The following is a 20,452-nucleotide window of genomic DNA, read 5'->3' as shown; positions in this document are numbered from 1 at the left end:
CCACATGGCCAAACCACCTCAGTGTGTTCCTCATAACGCTTCCTATCACATCCACATCCACACCACAATGCTCCTTTATATCCTCATTCGTCAGCCTGTCTCTCCATGTGGCTCCAGAGGCTCCTCTTAAATAACTCAATTCCACTGCTCTCACTCTTGACTTGTGTCCTTCCAACAACGTCCAAGCTTCACTTCCATACGTTAGAGTTGGTATCACAATACTGTCATGTAACTTTTTCACTTTCATGCTCACTTCCCTGTTTCTTATCACTGCTTTCAAAGAACCAGCAACCTTTCTTCCGTGCTGTACCTTTTCAAGAACTTCACCCTCCAAACCTCCATCCTTACTCATCACACTACCCAAGTACTTAAACGTACTCACATTTTCCAATTCCTCATCATCCAACCTCGCTGTACATTCACTGACTTCGCCTCTCTCAAAGACCATCACTTTACTCTTCCCTACATTCACCTTTAGATTCCGTTTCTTACACACTCTCCCAAACTCATCCACCAAGCCTTGCAGCTCCCCTTCGTCTTCACTCAACAACACAGTATCATCCGCAAACAACAGTACAGGGAGTTTCCAAACACTATCCTCTCTCACCAGGGCCACTCCAACATCCATTACTCTACCTTGTACCTCTTTAATTACCCCATCCATGTACAGATTGAACAACCATGGAGACATGACACATCCCTGTTTCAACCCAATCTCCAAAGGGAAAAATTCACTCAGTTCACCATCCACATGCAGGTAGCACCATCATACATACTCTTCACAGCATTCAACAACTTCCCATCTACTCCATATATTCTTAATACTTTCCACAATCTTTGTCTATCCACCCTGTCATATGCTTTCTCCAAATCCATGAGAGCCACATACACCTTCTTTCCCTTCTCCAGAAACTTTTCCACAAAAGATCTAAGAATGAATATCTGATCTACACAACCTCTTCCCTTCCTAAAGCCTCCCTGTTCTCCTCCAACTAATTCCTCTGTCCTTTCTCTAACTCTGTCAATAAGTATCCTACCATACACTTTTCCTATTATACTAAAAAGACAAATGCCCCTACGATTACCACACACTTCTTTTTTCCCTTTTCCTTTGTACAAGGGAATAATTATACCTGACTTCCAATCCTCCGGTACTCTACCTTCCTCCCATGCCAATCTGCACATCTTCCACATCCATTCTACTACTATCTCTCCCCTATGCTTCAGCATTTCACCACACACTCCATCAATTCCTGGGGCTTTCCCCAATTTAACTTTCTTCATTGCTTCCACAACTTCTATCCTACTGATTTCTTCCTGTCTTCTCATCTCCCTCCTTCTCCCAGCCATTCCCCAGCCACTTATACTCTCATTACTTCCATCCTGTATGTTTAACAATTCCTTAAAGTGTTCTCTCCATCTGCTCACTTTTTCTCCCTTCTCCACTAGTAATCTACCATTTTTATCTTTCACTCCCCTGCTAACCTCACTTCCACCCTAACTTACTCTCTTCACCTCTTTCCAGAGCATTTTCTTAGTCCCTCCACTTTACACTCAAATTCCTTCCAAATTCCTCATCCACTCTCTTCTTACTCTCTCTTACTAATCTTTTCACCTCTCTTTCTTTCTACATATAACTCTCTCTTCCGCCTCTCAACTTCTTCCACGCCCCTATTTCTCATCCATTCATTGTATGCTTTCTTCTTTTGTGCCACAGCCTGTCTCACCTCTTCAGTCCACCACGCTGTTCACTGCACCCCCCTCCGTCTTCTCTTCACCCCACACACCACATCACATGCTGCACATATTTCTTCTGTAAATATCCTGCACACACCTTCCACGTCCCCCATCTGCTTCAATTCATATTTGCCCAATCGTTCCTCCACTTCTCTCTTATACTCTGCCTTTTTCTCATCCTCTTGTAACCTTTCCACTCTCCTTGCAACTACTCCTTCCTCTCGTCTTTCCCTTCTTCTATTCCTCCATCTTACTTGGATCCTAATTCTGGCCACCACCAAGTAGTGGTCAGAAAGTCCACTCCCCCAACCTCTATAAGCTCCTGCATCCATTACACATCTTCACATCCTTTCATCCACACACACATAATCAATCATTGCCTTCCTTTCATTCAGTTCACCACCCACCTTTCTCATCACTCGCCATGTATACCTGTGGATCATTTTATGCCTGAAGAGGGTATTGGCTATCACCAACCCCCTCCCAGCACAAAGGTCCACTAATGCACTGCCATTCTCATCTATCTCAGAAGCACACCCAACTCACGAACTATTCCATTCACCTTCACATTCCATACTTTACCATTCATATCACCGATCAGAAACACTCTCTCATTCCTTCCAAACTTTTCCATGCACACTTCCACATTTGTCCAGAACTCTTCTCTCACTCTGCTAGCATGATCTTGCATTGGCGCATACACACACACACTTGCCCACATTTGTATTCCAACTTTCAACTTTACCCACACAATCCTTGACCCAACTGATCCATACTGTCTTATGCTCTTCTTCCATCTTTTACTCACAACTATACATACTCCTTCCTTTGCCCTCTCATTCTCACCTACTCCTGCACATATACTCCATCCATACTCCCATTCTCTCACACTTTCTCCTCTCCATTTTGTTTCAGTTATTCCACATACATCCACTTTCGCACCCTCAAGCACCTGGACAATCTCTCTCTCTTTCACCTCATCATTTGCTCCTCTTACATTCCATGTAGGCATTACCAAATCCTTTGTCCGGTCCTGAGTCGTCATCGTTTGGTCAGTCCTTGTCCAAGGCTTCTTGCTTGTTTTTTTAGGTTAGTTGTTTTCCGGGGAAGGGCACTAACCCTCCGCCAACCCTTTTAGCCACCTTTTACAACAAGCAGGGATACTGGGGGAATATTCTTGAAAACCCCCCCTACCCCCAGGGGGTCTATCTATCTATCTATTGCCAGATGCCACAATCCCGTACGGGGTGGCCATTTGACTCTGAGTTATTTGTTTTACAGGGAGGGGCACTAACCCTCCACCAACCCACTTGACACGTAGGGAGCACGTATGGTTTGGTTATATGGTTACCACCCAGTGTGTAAATGGTTTCTTGGCTTGCAGGAAACCATTTGGCTTGTCACTCAATGTAAAGCCACCTGTAACGGAAAGAAAAGCATTAAGTAGTGACAGGAAAGATGGGAGAAATAGGAAGAGAGGAGGGCAGGCCCAGAAAAAGAATGATAAAGGCTAAGGAAGAAGTAGGCAGCACTACATCAAGTGAGTGGATGATGGTCGCCACCACCTACCACTACCTGTACTTCTTAGAAATTGCTTGGGAAAAGGAGCTTAGAGGACAAGATTTAAATGTTATATAAGAAAAATTCTGTGAACTTTATGAAATTTGGAGTCCAGAAGTACATCCCATAGCACAAAGAAGCAGAAAAGAAAATAAAGAAATGGTTCAATACAGAATGTAAAAAATCAAAAGAAAAAGAGATTTGTTGTGGAATAGATACAGAAGACACAATAGTGAAAGGGTATATAATAATTACAAACAGGCAAGAAACGATTATACAAGAATAAGGAGGGAAGCCTAAAAACAGTTTGAGGAGGATATCATAAATAAAAGTAATGATCAACCAAAGCTATTTTACAGCTACATCAGAAGCAAAACCAAAGTAAAAGATAAAATACAATCCATTACGGACGATGGAATCACCTATACACAAGAGAAGGATATTTGTGAAGCACTAAACAAGAATTTCCAATCAGTTTTTACAGAGAAAAAAAATTTTGAGAGGGATTATGTGGACTATGCATGCCCACACATACTACCAGATATACAAACATCAGAAAAAGAAATACAGGAGGAGCCAAGTATATTAGACAAAGGAAAAGCAAATGGTCCTGATGAAATTTCATGTTGGGTGCAACGTGAATGTGCAAGGGAGTTAAGTAAACCATTATTTTTAATTTTCAAGAAATCCTTAAGTCAAGGTAAACTACCTGATATTTGGAAGAAAGCAAACATTGTTCCCTTATTCAAGAATGGGAATAGACAAAATCCACTTAACTACCGACCAGTATCACTAAACAGTGTTGTAAGCGAGGTATTAGAAATGCTTATAAAAAAAAACTTGGGTAAATCACCTAGAACACAGTATGATAACAGAAAGGCAGTTTGGTTTCAGAAAAGGAAAATCATGTGTTACTAATCTGTTGAGCTACTATGACAGAGTAACAGACACATTACAGGAAAGAGAAGGATGGGTGGACAGTACTGTATCTATTTAGATTTCAAGAAAGCATTTGACACAGTACCACACCAAAGACTTTTATGGAAACTGTACCATCAAGGAGGAGTTCGAGGCAAACTGTTTTGTTGGATGCAAGATTTTCTCATGAAAAGAAAAATGAGAACAGTACTAAGGGGAAATTACTCATCATGGAAAGAAGTGACTAGTGGAGTACCACAGGGCTCAGTGCTGGCACCAATCATATTTTTAGTATATATAAATGATATAGACAGTAACACTGGAAATGAAAGCTATCTAAATATATTTGCAGATGATGCAAAAATACAAAGGAGAATTACTAACACAGACTCTTGTGAAGAGCTACAAGAAGAATTAAACTTCATGAATGGAGTAATACATGGCAAATGGAATTCAATGTGGACAAGTGTCAAGTAATTACGTTTGGTAAAAGTGGAAAAAGAACTGGGATTATACATTAGGAAATAAAACTCTACACACATCAGAAAGAGAGAAGGACCTAGGGGTGATTGTCAATAACAGACTATCTCCGGCTGATCACATCAGTGAGAAGGTACGGAACATGTATACACTGCTTGCTAATGTGAGAATACCGTTTATGTACATAAATGAAGACATGCTAAGAAAGATAATAACATCATTCATCAGACCAACCCTGAAGTATACATCAGTAGTCTGGAGTCATCTCAAAATGGGTACGGTACCAAGTTTAAGGGATCTAAGCTACGAAGAAAGACTAAATAAACTGAATCTACCAACACTACAGGAGAGAAGGAAAAGAGGTGACATGATTATGCTATATAAATGCATATCAGGGAAGGAGAAAATAGACATAAATGATTACTTAATGTATGGGTAAGCATCAGCAAGAGGACACTGCAAAAAATTGCATAAAAAAAGAGGTGATAAAGACATGAGGAAATTTAGTTTCCCAAATAGAGCAACTGATCAATGGAATGCACCACCGAATGAAACAGTGTGTACCAAAACAATTCACAAATTTAAGGATATGTACGATAAATATGGTTTAAGACACAGGACAGTACGAGATTGACTCATTCCTGTAAAGATACAATTAGGTAAGAACATACACACACACACACACACGGGAGCGCTCTGTTGCCACGTTAGCCAAATCCCGCAAGCAGGTGGTCCAGTCATAAATCTTGCCAAGTGTACATGTATATACAGAAACACAGGGTTTGCAAAAGAATGTAAAAACAACAAACCATATTATCCTCTAAAACATTGAGTTGCATGTAAGTGTTAGATGAGGAGAGTAGATCAAACACCGCCTCCCGCTGCACCACCAGGTAGCTCACATGGATGCGATACTCACGACCGCTGCACTCCTGAGTAATGACACATAAACATGAATTTTATACAAAGCTTATCATAAATACCATCCTATTACATACTTCAAGGTTTTAGCAACCCAATTAATATGCTAAACTATTTAAACAGATCATAAAGCATACTTATTTATCTATCCATCTACAGCCAGACACCATAATCCCGTAAGGGGTGGCCATTTGCCTTTGAGTTAGTTGTTTTATGGGGAGGGGCACTAACCCTCCAACAACCCACTTGTTGACATATATGGAACGGGTATGGGTTGGTTATATGGTTACCATCAAGTGCTGCAAATGTTTCCTAGATTACAGGAAAGCAATAGGCTTGTCACTCAATGTAAAGCCACCTGCAAAGGAAATAAGATGGCAGAAACAGGAAGAAAGGAGGGCTGACACAGAAAAAAGTTATACAGGTGAAGGAAGGTCACAACCACACAATCATCATACAAGAAATTAGCATCCCTCAACCACAGGGAGATGACAGAGAGGGCTGGAGCTCCCATTTCATCAGCCCTCGGGACTAGTTCCTGTCCATCCCCCTTCCCTGAACTTTTTCAGTGTTTCAGTAATACAGAGAGTAGGTTGGCACACTCTCCAATACAAGTTTCTCTAACTATCAACACCAAACTACGAGCACATTACACACGACACTTCCTTTTCAAAATTAAAAAAGAAAAATGGAGTCTAATAACCAAGCCTCGGAGTCCTCAGGGGGGGACCATAAATGCCCCCACCATCCGCCCCTCTCCCAGTGATGACTCAATGAGCTGTCTGGAACCAGTGTCTGACTCACTTCTTCATTACTGCAACATTCGTGGCCTTTCCTCTAACTTTCCCTCAGTTGAGCACCACCTCTCCTCCCCTAAACCTCACCTTCTCTTCTTAACTGAGACTCAGCTGTCTGAGGCAACTGATGGCAAACCCATTTCTGTATCCTCTTACTTTCTTTATACTCATTTCAGAGCCAAAGGTGGTTGTTGTGTACATGTACGCAACAACTTATCTTCCCCTCATGTTCCTGAACTTGATTCTTCTGAAATCTCTACTCACTGGCTTCGGCTTTCCCATCATTCTCTGACAAAACATGTCTGTGCTATTTACTTATCCCCTAATTCTACTATGAAAAATTCTTCGACTATCTTACTTCTACAATGGAACACATCCTATCCATTTTTCCTTTCTCTGAAATCTCCATTCTAGTACATTTCAATGTTCACCACCACCTTTAGCTCTCCTCTTCCTTCACTGGTCCACCTGGTGAACAAGCTTACATCTTTTCTATCTTCTATAACCAAGTGCAGCTTGAACAGCACCCTACACGTATCCCTGACCGCCTTGGAGAGGGCTCCCAACATACTTGACCTCTTCCTTACAACTGATCCTTCTGCTTACATTGTAAATCCTTTCTCTCCATTGGGCTCCTCCGATCAAAACCTTATTACCTTAACCTGTTCTATCGTTTCGGTATGCCCTGTGGACCCTCCAAAGAAACATTGATTGTGGCACTTTGGAGCTGCTGATTGTGCTGCAGTGCTTCTTTGATTTTTAGTGGAATGATTATTGCTTCTATGGCAGGGAGCCGTCTAAGTGTGCCTTGCGCATTACGGAGGTTATTCTCTCGAGCATGGAAGCATACCTTTCCTTCTCATATCCTTTGACTAATGCAAGAAAGCCTTGGTTTAATCATGCTTGTTTTAATGCTGTCCACAACAAGGAGAGGACCTATGAAAGGTACCAGAGCCAACCCACCCCTGAATCACATCTTTTTTATGTTTCTGCCAGGAATAATGCTAAGTCTGTTGTTCGCTCTGCTAAAAATAATTTCATCCATACCATCCACTCACTTTATGTAGTGCTACTTTGCGTGTCTGCCCTTTCCTTTCTTCCATCCTTCTTCTTCTTTCTTTCCTTCATTCTTTCCTCTTTCTTCTGCCTACAGGTGACTTTACACTCCCTCCTCTGGTTTCCTTTCTTTCATTCTTTCCTCTTCCCTCTGTCTAAGGGTAACTCTACACTGAGTGGCAAGCCAAATGGTTTCCTGCACACCAGGAAACCATTTACTATGCTGGGTGGTATGGTAACCAAATTATGGCACCTGGTGGTTTTGCGAGAAATTAAGGTGCTCCAATCAGACAAAGCTGATGTAGATTCATATCCAAGGGGTGGCTGGGGTTTACTGCTCATGAAATGCCATTCAGGGATGAGTAAGGCTGGTCACTCTCACCTTCAACGTCAGGACCAACTTGCCTAGCCCCTGGGCTCCTACGCTTCCCATGGAGCGGCATAGGATTGGATGATGGATGGATGAACTAAATGCTCTCAACTCTCCAACTTGAATTCTTCCCGCTACTTCTGGCACCTTCCCAAAAACCTTTCTAACAATTTTACCTTATCTTTCCCTCCTCTTTTCTACTCTGATGGCTCTACAGCTTTTTCTTCTACTGATAAAGCAGATCTCTTCGCTCACACTTTCTCCTCCAATTCCACCTTGTATGATTCTGGTGTTGTTCCTCCATCACTTCCCCCCCCTCTCACTTCCTCATGGCTGACATTAAAATTTCTTCCGTTGACATATTTTCTGCCATCACTGGCCTCAATGCTAACAAGGCATATGGGCCTTCCTGATGAAGTCCCTCCTGTTGTCCTCAAGAACTGTGCTTCTGTGCTTACACCAGGGTTGTATGATTAAATCAAGTTGATTTAAATAATTGATTTAAATCAAGATTAAAATAATATGGTGCGAAGGCTACAGTGCGTGTGGATGGTGAACTAAGTGAATTTTTCTCTTTGAAAGTTGGGTTGAAACAGGGATGTGTCATGTCTCCATGGTTGTTCAATCTGTAAATGGATGGGGTAATAAAAGAGGTACAAGGTAGGGTAGTGGATGTTGGGGTGGCCCTGGTGATAAAGGATAGTGTTTGGAAACTCCCTGTACTGTTGTTTGCAGATGATACTGTGTTGTTGAGTGAAGACGAAGGGGAGCTGCAAGGCTTGGTGGATGAGTTTGGGAGTGTGTGTAAGAAACGGAATCTAAAGGTGAATGTAGGGAAGAGTAAAGTGATGGTCTTTGAAAGAGGTGAAGTCAGTGAATGTACAGCGAGGTTGGATGGTGAGGAATTGGAAAATGTGAGTACGTTTAAGTACTTGGGTAGTGTGATGAGTAAGGATGGAGGTTTGGAGGGTGAAGTGCTTGAAAGGGTACATCAGGGAAGAAAGGTTGCTGGTTCTTTGAAAGCAGTGATAAGAAACAGGGAAGTGAGCATGGAAGTGAAAAAGTTACTACATGACAGTATTGTGATACCAACTCTAACGTATGGAAGTGAAGCTTGGACGTTGTTGGAAGGACACAAGTCAAGAGTGAGAGCAGTGGAAATGAGTTATTTAAGAGGAGCCTGTGGAGTCACATGGAGAGACAGGCTGACGAATGAGGATATAAAGGAGCATTGTGGTGTAGATGTGGATGTGATAGGAAGCGTTATGAGGAACACACTGAGGTGGTTTGGCCATGTGCAGAGAATGGAGGTATTTGAGAGAGGGGGGTGTGAGTTAGGAGCAGGGCAGTGAAATGGCGGGGGACAGGGGGACTTGGAGGCAATTTATTTGTGGCCACCCCAAACGGGATTGAGGCGTCTGGCAATAGACAGATAGATAAATTTAAATTAAGATTTTATTTTTACAGGACAACAATATGGATGGGAAAGATAAACAAAGAAAACACACCATCTTAGCTGACAGTTAAATTTATGTGCAAAATACAACAGTGTGTGCATTCATGGTTTTACACAAAAATGCAAGATGTGCAGCTTTTTGTGTTCCAAGGCAGTTCCTCAAATCTGAATGTACAAGTCCATAGCTTGAAAAAACTCATTCAACAGCTGATGATGAAACAACTGCAGATAGTAGTTGTTGCACTGCTGCAATGACATCACTGCCCAATACACTTGAATGTGACTTCCACCATTCAGTAGCTGACAGTCTTGGTCACAGAATCATTGAACTTCAATGCATGGGAGGGTGGGGATTTTGCTTGAAATTTTATAATGACTGGGACAAGGGAGGGAAATTTTTCACTGGCATATTCCACTGTGGTATTTACTTCTTCTTTACTCAGAGCTTTTCCTTGAATGAAGGATGAATCAGGTTTGCAAGATGATGATCTTGTGTTATTACTTGATTATACCTCTTTTTCACTGCATTCACGGAATTTTTTCATTACTTAAAGATGTGAATAATCCTTTCCAAATGTCAACTGCCTCAGCAATTGTACTTTGTCTAGAGCCACAGCTATTGGCTCTAGTCAAGCAAGAAGGTCTTCTGCTGACAGCTTTAGTGAAAGGTTGGACACCTTGTCTCTAACCCTGATATGCAGGGTCAGTCCTAGGACAAGTTCAAACATGTTGTAACCAGGTTAGATAAGATGATGTAATATGATGCAAGAATACTCCAACATGTATTTTAAACTAATGTATAGAGAATATAAGGTGTATATTCATATATTTATATTCTATCTATCTATCTATCTATCTACTGCCAGACGCCTCAATCCCGTTTGGGGTGGCCACAAACAAATCGCCTCCAAGTCGCCCTGTCCCCCACCATTTCACTGCCCTGCTCCCAACTCACACCCCCCTCTCTCATATATTTCTCCACCCCATCCCTCCATCTCATCCTCGGCCTCCCCCTCCCTCTTCCCCCCTCCACCTCACTCATATACACTCTCTTCGTCAGTCTTTCACCCTCCATCCTCTCCACATGGCCAAACCACCTCAGTGTGTTCCTCATAACCTTCCTATCACATCCACATCCACACCACAACGCTTCTTTATATCCTCATTCGTCAGCCTGTCTCTCCACGTGACTCCACAGGCTCCTCTTAAATAACTCATTTCCACTGCTCAACAACTCTGGCTTACACCCTGCCTAGGTAAACTCTTTCATCTTTGTCTATCAACTTGTACCATTCCTTCTTGCTGGAAGTTTGCTCTCATTCAACCAGTCCCAAAGAAGGGTGACCATTCTCAACCCTCTAACTACAGTATTGCCCAACTGCTTTAACCCGCCGCGTCCCGGAGACGTGAATTCACGTCCTCACATGATGTGCACCCATATCCCGGGGACGTAAATTAACACAGCAACATTGCAAGGATATTGCAAGGTCCCTAATTTGCACAATTTTCAATTTTCGCGTGTGATTTTTGGCACGTATACACGGGACACCTTCCTCTACAAGATGCCAGGCAGGGACAATGCCTTACCCAGCATGACCTCCTCCCCCCCCTGCATGACCTTTTCTCAGCAATTCACCTGTTATCAGTGACCTGGCCAGTAAAGCCATGTCATGCCACGGTACGAAATTCAGGGCCAGAGTGATTCCCCAATCGATGACAATGTGGAGGACAAACATTAGAGGAAGAAACAGTCAGAAATGATGACCAGGTAATGTGGCAAAAAAAGGTCAGGAATGGTGATGATTTAGTGAGTGAAACAATGCTTATAATGCCTATATTACCATCTGAAAACCAATATACTCTCGTACTACATATAAATTTGTACCAAATAAATAAATAAATACCGTTTATGAGCGGTGTAGAATAATTATCCTCCCACTGAACTCGTTTTCTTTGCAGCCAGCCTGATAGAAAACCCTGTAAGGTAAGGACATACTCCTACCTGGATCGAGTATTTTAAACCTCAGGTGAGCGATTTCTCTATGAATTTTAGATGTTTCTCACCAAAAGCGGATGTTTGAGCAAAAAAAAAAAAAAAAAAAGTCGGGACTGGGGCGTACCACTGCCCAGAAAAAGTCAGGATGGGGCGGGTTAACATCCTGTGTCTTAAAAGTTTTTGAGTCAATTCTTAACAGAAAAATTTCTAAGCATCTTTCCTCTCATAACCCTTCTGATCGTCAGTATGGGTTCCGTCAGGGACGTTCCACTGGCGGCCTTCTCACTTACCTTTCAGACTCCAGGTCATACTCCTTTCAGAACTTGAGCGAAAGCCTTGCCATTGCACTTGACATCTCAAAGGCTTTCAATCGAGTCTGGCATAAATCTTTAATTTCCAAATTGCCCTCTTACGGTTTCTATCTATCTATCTGTGCCTTCATCTACAGTATACAGTAAGACCTCACTATGATGGACTAATTGGGGCCCAAACCATTCCGAAAAATGCGATATGCCAATAAAAGCGACATCCTGACTTCCCCCGGCTAACCTGGACTTTTTTCAACATATCAGACATTGTCCGGATCGCACAAACAGTTTTTAAACTGTTTTGACTATTATTGTGGTATTGTACTGTGTTCTAACTTCACTACATTAATCAAATGTTATATATGATAAAACTGTACTGTACACTGATAAACATGTCTTTTATTTACTTTACATAGCTGAAGTGGTCAGGCAGTCCGGAGTGCTTCTGGCTTTATCAGACTTTTTCGAATATACTGTATAGGAATTTAATCCGATAGTTCCTCGATTCCGATAAAAGTGAATTCCTTATTGATGTCCGTTATATCGAGGTTTTCCTGTAGTTTCCTTTCTGGTTCTGTAACTGCTGTTGTAGATGGCCATTGTTCTCCCCCGCTGAGGGGGGTCACCTTGACGTGGTGGCGGGGCTTGAAGCGTGGCTGGCAGTGCCACCTACTTTGGAGGCATGCCTACCTCTGTAGGGTTTGGCATTTGTCGGTCTCGTGGACCAAGCACCCCCCACATCACTGATGGAGGAGGCCTGCTGGTGATGTTAGTTCCTGCCCACCTGCCACCTAGGGCAGGACAGTCGCCTCCCCACGTGTTTGCCGTGCATGGCGTCCCGTAATGCTGGGAGACGGGAGTCCTGGGGGTTTAGCGATGCTGCATGATGCGCCCTGCAGCTAACAATACACCTCATTGGTCCCTTATTCTGGCTAGACAGGTGGCCTGGTTGGGCCCGACCAGGTCAATCGGCTGGTCATGCGTTGGCTAGGGTCAAGTGGGCACAGGGGGGCCTGGTGGCTCCTATCGTCCTGGGGTTGCCCTCATCCGGGTCCCCCAGTGGTTACCTGCGTATACTCTCCCACTACCTCTGGGGTCGCCAGTGGTCTTTTCCCTGGCATCTGCCCTACCCTTGTTGGGCTCCATGGTGGGTGGAGGGGTGGAGGAATGAAGGTTTCTTTTCTTTTATTAGGGAATCCACTCCCCCTGAATTTGGTGCTCGTGTGGAGGACAGCCCGACTTTTGAGTCCCCTGCCAGCAAAAACCCGCATTTAAGGGTACTTTTTTGAGCTGGAATCCAGGAAGCAATCGCATACGATACTCTTTATGCTGCCATGAGGCCTTTTGGTGTTATAAGCAGGTTAAAGTTGATTTTGTGCGAGAATGGAGCCTCATTTGATGCTTATGTTACCTTCAATGAGAGCGCTTCTGCACTGGCTGCTCTACGAGCTTTAGATGAAGGTACTGCATTACTTAGATGCAAGGGTAAATTTTTCAGTGCAGCGAATCTGTCTGACAGTGACTTTGACTTCATACCTAAGCCTTTTGAGGATGATGACGGCATTCCAGACATTCCTAGGGACGTTCCTAAGCCATACTGGCATGTCGCCACATTTAAGGATGGACTCAGCAATTTTATCAAGGGATCTGAATGCCTCAAGAGGAAAACAGGGAATATCCCTGAGGGGAATTTGAAGAGGTATGGGAGAAATTTGTTAGTCAAAGCGGGGAATGACACACAGGCCGCCCTTTTGTCTAAATTTACTCCATCTCCTGACTCGGTTCTTCAGTCTGTCTCCCCACATAAAACCTTCAACACTGCTAAAGGAGTCATTTACAGCAGTGATCTTTGTGATTTTAAGGATGAAGAGATACTGCTTCGGTGTCCTGCGAATGTTTTTGAAGTAAAGAAGCTGAAAGGCGCAAATTCCGCTATTTGTCTGACATTTTCACCACCTCATCTGCCAGACTACATCAAAATCAGACACCTGAGATTTCATGTCAAGAAGTTTCGCTGTAGGCCAACACAGTGCTATAACTGTTTCGAATATGGTCATGTGAAGGACTCCTGCAAAAGTCAGAAATTATGCTTTATTTGTTCTGCCAGTCATGACCCTGAATTATGCTCTAACTCTAGGTTCTGCAAGCATTGTGGTGGTGCTCACTCTCCGAATTCAAAAACGTGCCTGCGGTACCAGTTCGAGCAGGAAATCACTACGCTTGCAGATAATAAGCATATTAGCTTTGGAAGTGCTCGGCATCGGTTGTTGATGGCCCACAAACACCCTAGCTCCAAATTTTCAAGTATCGTCCAAGGGTTTCAATCCCATTGTTCTGATGGACAGTCCCCTCAACTTCCTCGCACAGCTATTAGCAGCACTAAGCAGAATGTCCCTCAGTCATCCGCTAAGCCTCTTCCAGCTTCAGGCAACAGGTCTTCTGTTGGTCTTTCAACTTCTTCAGATTTGCATTCATCCCAAGCCCTTCCTGGTACTGGTGTTGACTCTGGTAAGGGTCCCTCCTTTTCTTGGTCGTCCTCTGCCCAGTCATTGTTACCTCGCACTCCAAAGGCCGCCAGTAAGCAGAGTGCGGTTGCTCCCTCTGTGCAGGACCACTCTCGAGCAATCTCGCTGTCTCCCCGTAAATCAAAGGCAATCAGAAAGCAGAGTGCAGTTGCTCCCTCTGTGGAGGAGCACTCTCGTTCAATGAATGTAAAGGCTGACAATGACTTCACTTGTCCTCCCCGTTCTAAGAGATCCCGGAACTCTTCTCCCCCTATGGATACTGGTGGTATCCCACTATCCAATAAGTTCTCAAATCTTGATAAGGAATGTTCACCTGACATCCGTTCAATGGATATTTCTCCTTTACCTTATGTCTCAGACCCCCTGTAGCGTCTGGTACAGCTGTCCATCCCCTCCCGAAGCGACAAAAACCCGTGTCTGTTTCGTCTGAAACTTCTAAGTTCCCAGTCACCAAATCCAATGTTGACAAGTCCATGAGGAGCCGTCGTCTGCCATTGTACACTGATACCAAACGTGTGCCTTCATCTTCCCAACCACGTAATGGAGAGGTTGGGGCTTCTGACATTAGCAGGTAATTTTCCATTCTGACATCTTGGAGTGGAATTGTACGGATCTTCGCTCTAGGTCTGAGTAACTAAAAGTTCTGATGCATGACTTTGATCCAGGTATCGTTTGTCTCCAGGAGACCATGTTAGGCTCAGGTATACAATCCTGGATTGAATTATGCCTTTCACGGGTCTCCCCCTCTGCCAGGAAATCATGCGCATGGGGATACAGCAATAACTGTTCACAGGTCCTTGCAGCACTCTTCTGTTCAGTTGCAGACGACTCTTCAAGCCGTTGCTGTTACGGTTGTATTGGAATATTCACTCATGGCATGCTCCTTGTATCTTCCACCTGGTGGTGGTTTCAATGAGCATGACATTGAAGACTTAATCTGTCAGCTTCCTGTCCCCTTTCTCCTTGGGAACTTTAATGCCCATAATCCGCTATGGGGTGGTACAATTTTGGATGCTGGTGGGAGGATTATAGATGACATACTCCAATCATATAATATCTCATTTTACAATGATGGCTCTATGACTTACCACAATGTCTGTAGTGCAGCCTCCTCCGCTATTGACTTGAGCTTGTGTTCTCCCTCCATCCTTATGGATTTTCATTGGTCAGTAAATCTCTTTCTGAATGGAAGCGATCATTACCCAATCCATTTAAAGTGTGTGAAAAATGTTCCTGCTCATTCCTCTCCTAGGTGGAGGGAGCGGGAGGCTGATTGGTTGAATTACAAAAACGGTATACTTTTGGCTAGGCCTTTCAAGTCCTTCTCCAGTCACTTGGAAGCCTATGATGATTTTGTTGCTGTGATTATGAGCAGTGCCCGTGTGGCCATCCCTATGTCGAAAGGTAAACCGCGTCGACCTGCGGTCCCCTGGTGGAATAAAACCTGTGTCATACTAAGGAAAATTACGAGAAAATGTTACCGGCGTTACAAGACCAGTGGCTCAGCTGCCACACGCCAAATTTACCAACGTGCCATGGCAAAGCAGCGTCGCTACTTTCGAAAGGCCAAGCGGGACTCCTGGATATCTTACATCAACGGCATTAATTCCAAGACTCCCTCTAAGGTTATATGGAGGAAAATTAGAAAGCTTTCAGGCAAATTTATCCCATCTCCCAACCCGACATTGAAAATAGGTGGCAACCTGCTGAGGTTGCAGAGACCTTAGGGAGGCATTTTGCTGATGTCTCCAAGTCCTCTCGAATATCAGGGAATGGTATTCCTGACATGCCTCTACCTTCTCCATCTTCTTGCAATGCTGCCTATAATGCTCTGTTCACACTCCGGGAACTGGAAGATGTTTTGTCATCGATTACCTCTACATCTTCAGGTGAGGACAGCATTCTCTATTCAATGCTCACAAATTTGCCTGTTATGGCAACGAAGTTCCTCCTAAAGATCATTAACAAAATTTGGGAAACGGGCATTTTTCCTGCCAGTTGGAGAGTTTCCCTCATCATTCCCATCAGCAAGCCAAACAAAAATCCCCTTTTGGCCACCACCTATAGGCCTATTGCATTTACCAGCTGTGTTTGTAAGATGATGGAAAAGCTAGTTAATGCAAGGTTAGTGTGGTACATAGAATCCGAAAAGCTGCTTTCTCCTTACCAGTTTGGGCTTCGGAAGAACAGTTCGACATTAGACCCCCTCCTGATCCTCTCAAATAAATTCCAGCAAAGCTTTGCCAACCATTGTCAGACTATTGGGGTGTTCTTTGACCTCAAGAAGGCGTATGACACAACCAGGCACACTAGTATCCTTTTCAGCTGTCTCGATATGGCATAGAGGGAAATATGTTTCGCTTTATCCACTCCTTCTTGTCGGAACGTTACATTAAGGTTCGTGTCGGAAATGTTGTATCCAGCCCTTATAGGCAAGAGGAGGGTGTTCCCCAAGGCAGCATTCTTAGTGTCACCTGTTTCGCTGTGGCTATCAATGGTGTTCTCGATCAGATTTCCCGCCCTGTGTTGGGCTCCGTGTATGCTGATGATTTGGCAATTTGTGTGTCTGGCTACGACGCAGTTGAGATTAGTCATTACCTGCAGAAGTCCATATATACTATTTGTCGTTGGGCTGATGATAATGGTTTTTGCTTTTCACCTTCCAAGACTGTTGCGGTTCGCTTCACTAGAAGCACACGCCAGGAGGTTGTCCCACACTTAGTTAAACAACGACATCATCCCTTTTGAGAAGGAGGTAAAGTTTCTGGGCATGATCTTTGACTCATGTCTCTCTTGGTCACAGCACATTGATTATCTGAAGCTTAAAGTCAAGAAATCATTAAATATCCTTAGGGTGGTCTCTAGTTTTGATTGGGGTGCTGATAGGAACTCCCTTCTCAGGCTCTATAACTCTTTGTGCCGGTCACAGATTGACCACGCATGCCAAATTTATTCCTCTGCATGTAAGACCAAACTTCATGAGCTTGATGTGCTCCACAATACGGGACTACAATTGTGCTCGGGTGCCTACTGCACTTCCCCTATGGATAGTTTATATGTAGATACAAACCAGCTTCCTCTGGACTTACGCAGGCATGAGTTAGGGCTTCGCTACATTGCACGAATTAAGAGCAATCGTTACACCAATCCTTGTGTTGATGTTCTGTTGCAGTGTGACCCGTCTAAGTTCTGTGGTCCAAGAGCCTCCATACCATTCCAGATTCGCATGCTTCCTGTGGGTGACGCATCGCTGAGGGAGCAAAAAATTGAACCAGGAAGCTACAGCAGTCTCCCTCCTTGGCTCATGCCAGAACCTAATGTGTGTCCCAAAACCATATGTAGAAAAATCTTTTCGAATGAAGAAACTAAATCAAAGTTTTTGCGTCATGACCTTCTCCACAGAGACTCAGTAAAGTTGTATACTGATGGCTCAAAGTCACCTCTTGATGTAGGCTGTGCTGTCGTCCATAAAGGGGATGTACGTCTTGGACGGCTTTCAAATAATGCGTCTGTTCTCACTGCTGAACTAACTGCTATTGAGAGGGCTCTTGAAGAGGCTTACTCAATGCCAGGAAAGACGTTTACAATATATTCAGACTCCTATGGAAGCTTGACCGCCATTAAGCAGTTTAACACATTCCACCCTATAATAAGGAAGATTCAGTCTTGGCTTTGACGCCTGACTACAAAGTATAAATCTGTTTCGTTCTGCTGGATACCATCACATATTAATCTCTATTGGAACGAATTTGCTGATAAAGAGGCAAAATCGGCATGTTCTCTTCCTTCTGTTGGGTATAATAAGGTTCCCTATTCTGATTTGAAGACCGTTATCCGTAACTTTGTTTGGTCTGAGTGGCAGGCGAGATGGGCTTCCCCCTCCCTGGCCAATAACTCGAAGTACAGTATAAAGAGATTCGGCCATCGGTCTATGCCTGGTCATCCTCTTCTCAGGCTTGTTGGGGTTTTGAGATGAGGTTGACTAGGCTGCGAATTGGCCATACGCGTTTGACTCATGGGTTCCTTTTGGACCGAGGGGTCCCACCCCAGTGTGACATCTGTCATGTCACAATAGCTTGCAGGCATTTCATATTGGACTGTCCGACCTATGACCGCCTCGGGCGAAATTTTTAACAAATAGGGGATCCCTATCAGTTGTTTTAGGTAATAGGGCAAATGTTTCTAGCCTTAAGGCGTTTTTAAAGGAGACAGGGCTATACTGCAAGCTGTGATTAGTGTTGTCATAGTTATGCTGTCTACATCTGTTTTCATTTTACCTACGATTTTAGTTGCATGATTATTGTGTAGTAGTTTTCTCTATTTTTATACTCATTCTTTTAAACTATCATCTTTCATATCTCACTCATCAAAGCACTGAATGACCTATCAGGTCCCAGTGCCTGGCCTTTGGCCTAAACTTCATATTCCATTCCATTCCAAAGACTCAGTTCTTACACCTATCAATTTGACAAAATCTTCCACAGGAGTACCCACTAATGTTTAATAATATCCAGCTTAATCTTGCATCATCCTTAAACATACTTGGGGTTTCATTCTCTCGGGACTTATCTTGGAAAGATCATACTACATCTCTCGTAAAATCTGCTTCCAAGAGATTAAGTGTGCTAAGCCAACTCCATGCCAACTTTACCTCTGCACAATTGTTGACTATACATGGGTTTTATTCGCCCCTATGTAGAGTACAACTCTCATGTGTGAGGAGGCTCCTCACATACAGCTCTTCTCAATAGGGTTGAGTCAAAGGCATTTTAACCCATCAACTCTTCCTGCTACTGGCTCCTTTCAACCTGTCTCTTCACCACAATGTTGCATCTTTATCTCTTTTCTATCTCTACTTCAATGGTCACTGCTCCTCTAAACTCTCTGTTTGCATCCCTCCACCTCTATGATGGGTGAGTAGCACCCATCTAGCACAAACTCTCATCCTTTTTCTGCCCAACTCTCTAATGCAAGAGTTAACCGTTACTCCCAGTCCTTCATTTATGCAACAGGTTAACTCAAGAACAGTCTCCCTCTGTCTGTATTTCCTACTTCCTATGATCTCCAGTCTTTCAAACACAGTGTGTCCAAGCATCTTGAAATGAACGGATCTTGAATTTGGCTCTCTTTCATATTTTTTTTTTTCTTGGACGGAACGGTTCGCGCGCTCCTGGCCTTTGGTTCCTTTTCCCTTGCATAAAAAAAAAAAAACTTCCAGTGAGATGTTTACCTATGATCGATCAGGTCTTTCGTCCTTACTGTGCCCTTTTCATCACTTTCTATTTATCTAACCATGCTTATGCGTGCTTCTCATACTTACCATAACAGTATGTATGTATTTACATATCCACAAGAGTATCCTCTTATTTTTAACAATAAAACAACTCAATTTTGCATCACCTTTGAACATACTTAGGGTTAAAAGTCATTTTACCTCTTGTAAAATCTGCAGATGGAAGGAGTGGAAGACGTATGTAAGATATTTATGGAAGAGATAGGCGCAGTGTGTGAGGTGGTTTGTGGAGTGAGGAGGAGATGCAAGGGTGTGCAAGGGACAGAATGGTGGAATGATGAGGTGAAACGAGCTGTGGAACAAAAGAAGAAGGCATATAGTGAAAGGTTAGTGAGTAGAGGTAGGGAAGAAGATGAGAGAGAGAAGAGAGAGGTATATGTAAGTAGAAGGGAGGTGAAGAGACTGGTGAAGGAGAGTAAGAAGAAAGTGGATGAAGAGTTTGGGAGGAATCTGAGTGTGAAATGGAGGGAGAGTAAGAAAATGTTTTGGAAAGAGGTAAAGAAAGTAAGGCAGTGTGAAAGGGGAAATAGTAGGGGAGTGAAAGATTGGAATAATAGATTGTTGGCGGAGAGGAGAGAGAGATTGAGGAGATGGAAGGAGCACTGTGAGGATTTGTTGAATGTAGAGAGTGAGAGCAGTGCGAGTATAAGTGGTTGGGGAATGGCTGGGAGAAGAAGAGATGAGAGGAGGGAGGAAGAGATCAGTTGGACGGAAGTAGTGGAAGCAATGAGGAAGAACAAGTTGGGGAAGGCCCCAGGAATTGATGAGGTGTGTGGTGAAACGCTGAGGTATGGGGGTGAGATTGTTGTGGAGTGGATATGGAAGTTGTGTAGATTGGCCTGGGAAGAGGGAAGGGTTCCAGAGGACTGGAAATCAGGTATAATTGTTCCTTTATATAAAGGAAAAGGGGAGAGAGAAGTATGTGGTAACCATAGGGGTATTTGCCTTCTCAGTGTGACTGGTAAAATATATGGTAGAATACTCATTGATAGGGTTAGGCATATGACAGAGGAGCTAGTTGGAGAAGAAGAAGGG

General features: G+C 43.4%; 1 protein-coding gene across 1 annotated transcript in view; it reads right to left on the bottom strand.

Moving 5' to 3' along the window:
• The window catches only part of LOC145401885 (kinesin-like protein KIF7), a 291,971-nt gene that overhangs the window by 220,421 nt on the left and 51,098 nt on the right, over nt 1–20,452 (bottom strand). Inside the window, exon 4 of the mRNA XM_080273993.1 lies at nt 5,505–5,627. Coding sequence (XP_080130119.1) covers nt 5,505–5,627 — 123 coding nt within the window. The remainder of the gene's footprint in view (nt 1–5,504; nt 5,628–20,452) is intronic.

The sequence above is a fragment of the Coenobita brevimanus genome, chromosome 57, assembly GCF_032717465.1.
Source record: "Coenobita brevimanus isolate Jiangsu-jjx chromosome 57, ASM3271746v2, whole genome shotgun sequence".
Classification (NCBI taxonomy): domain Eukaryota; kingdom Metazoa; phylum Arthropoda; class Malacostraca; order Decapoda; family Coenobitidae; genus Coenobita; species Coenobita brevimanus.
The sequence above is the reverse complement of the archived record's forward strand: the minus strand, read 5'-3'. Positions and strand labels throughout refer to the sequence as shown.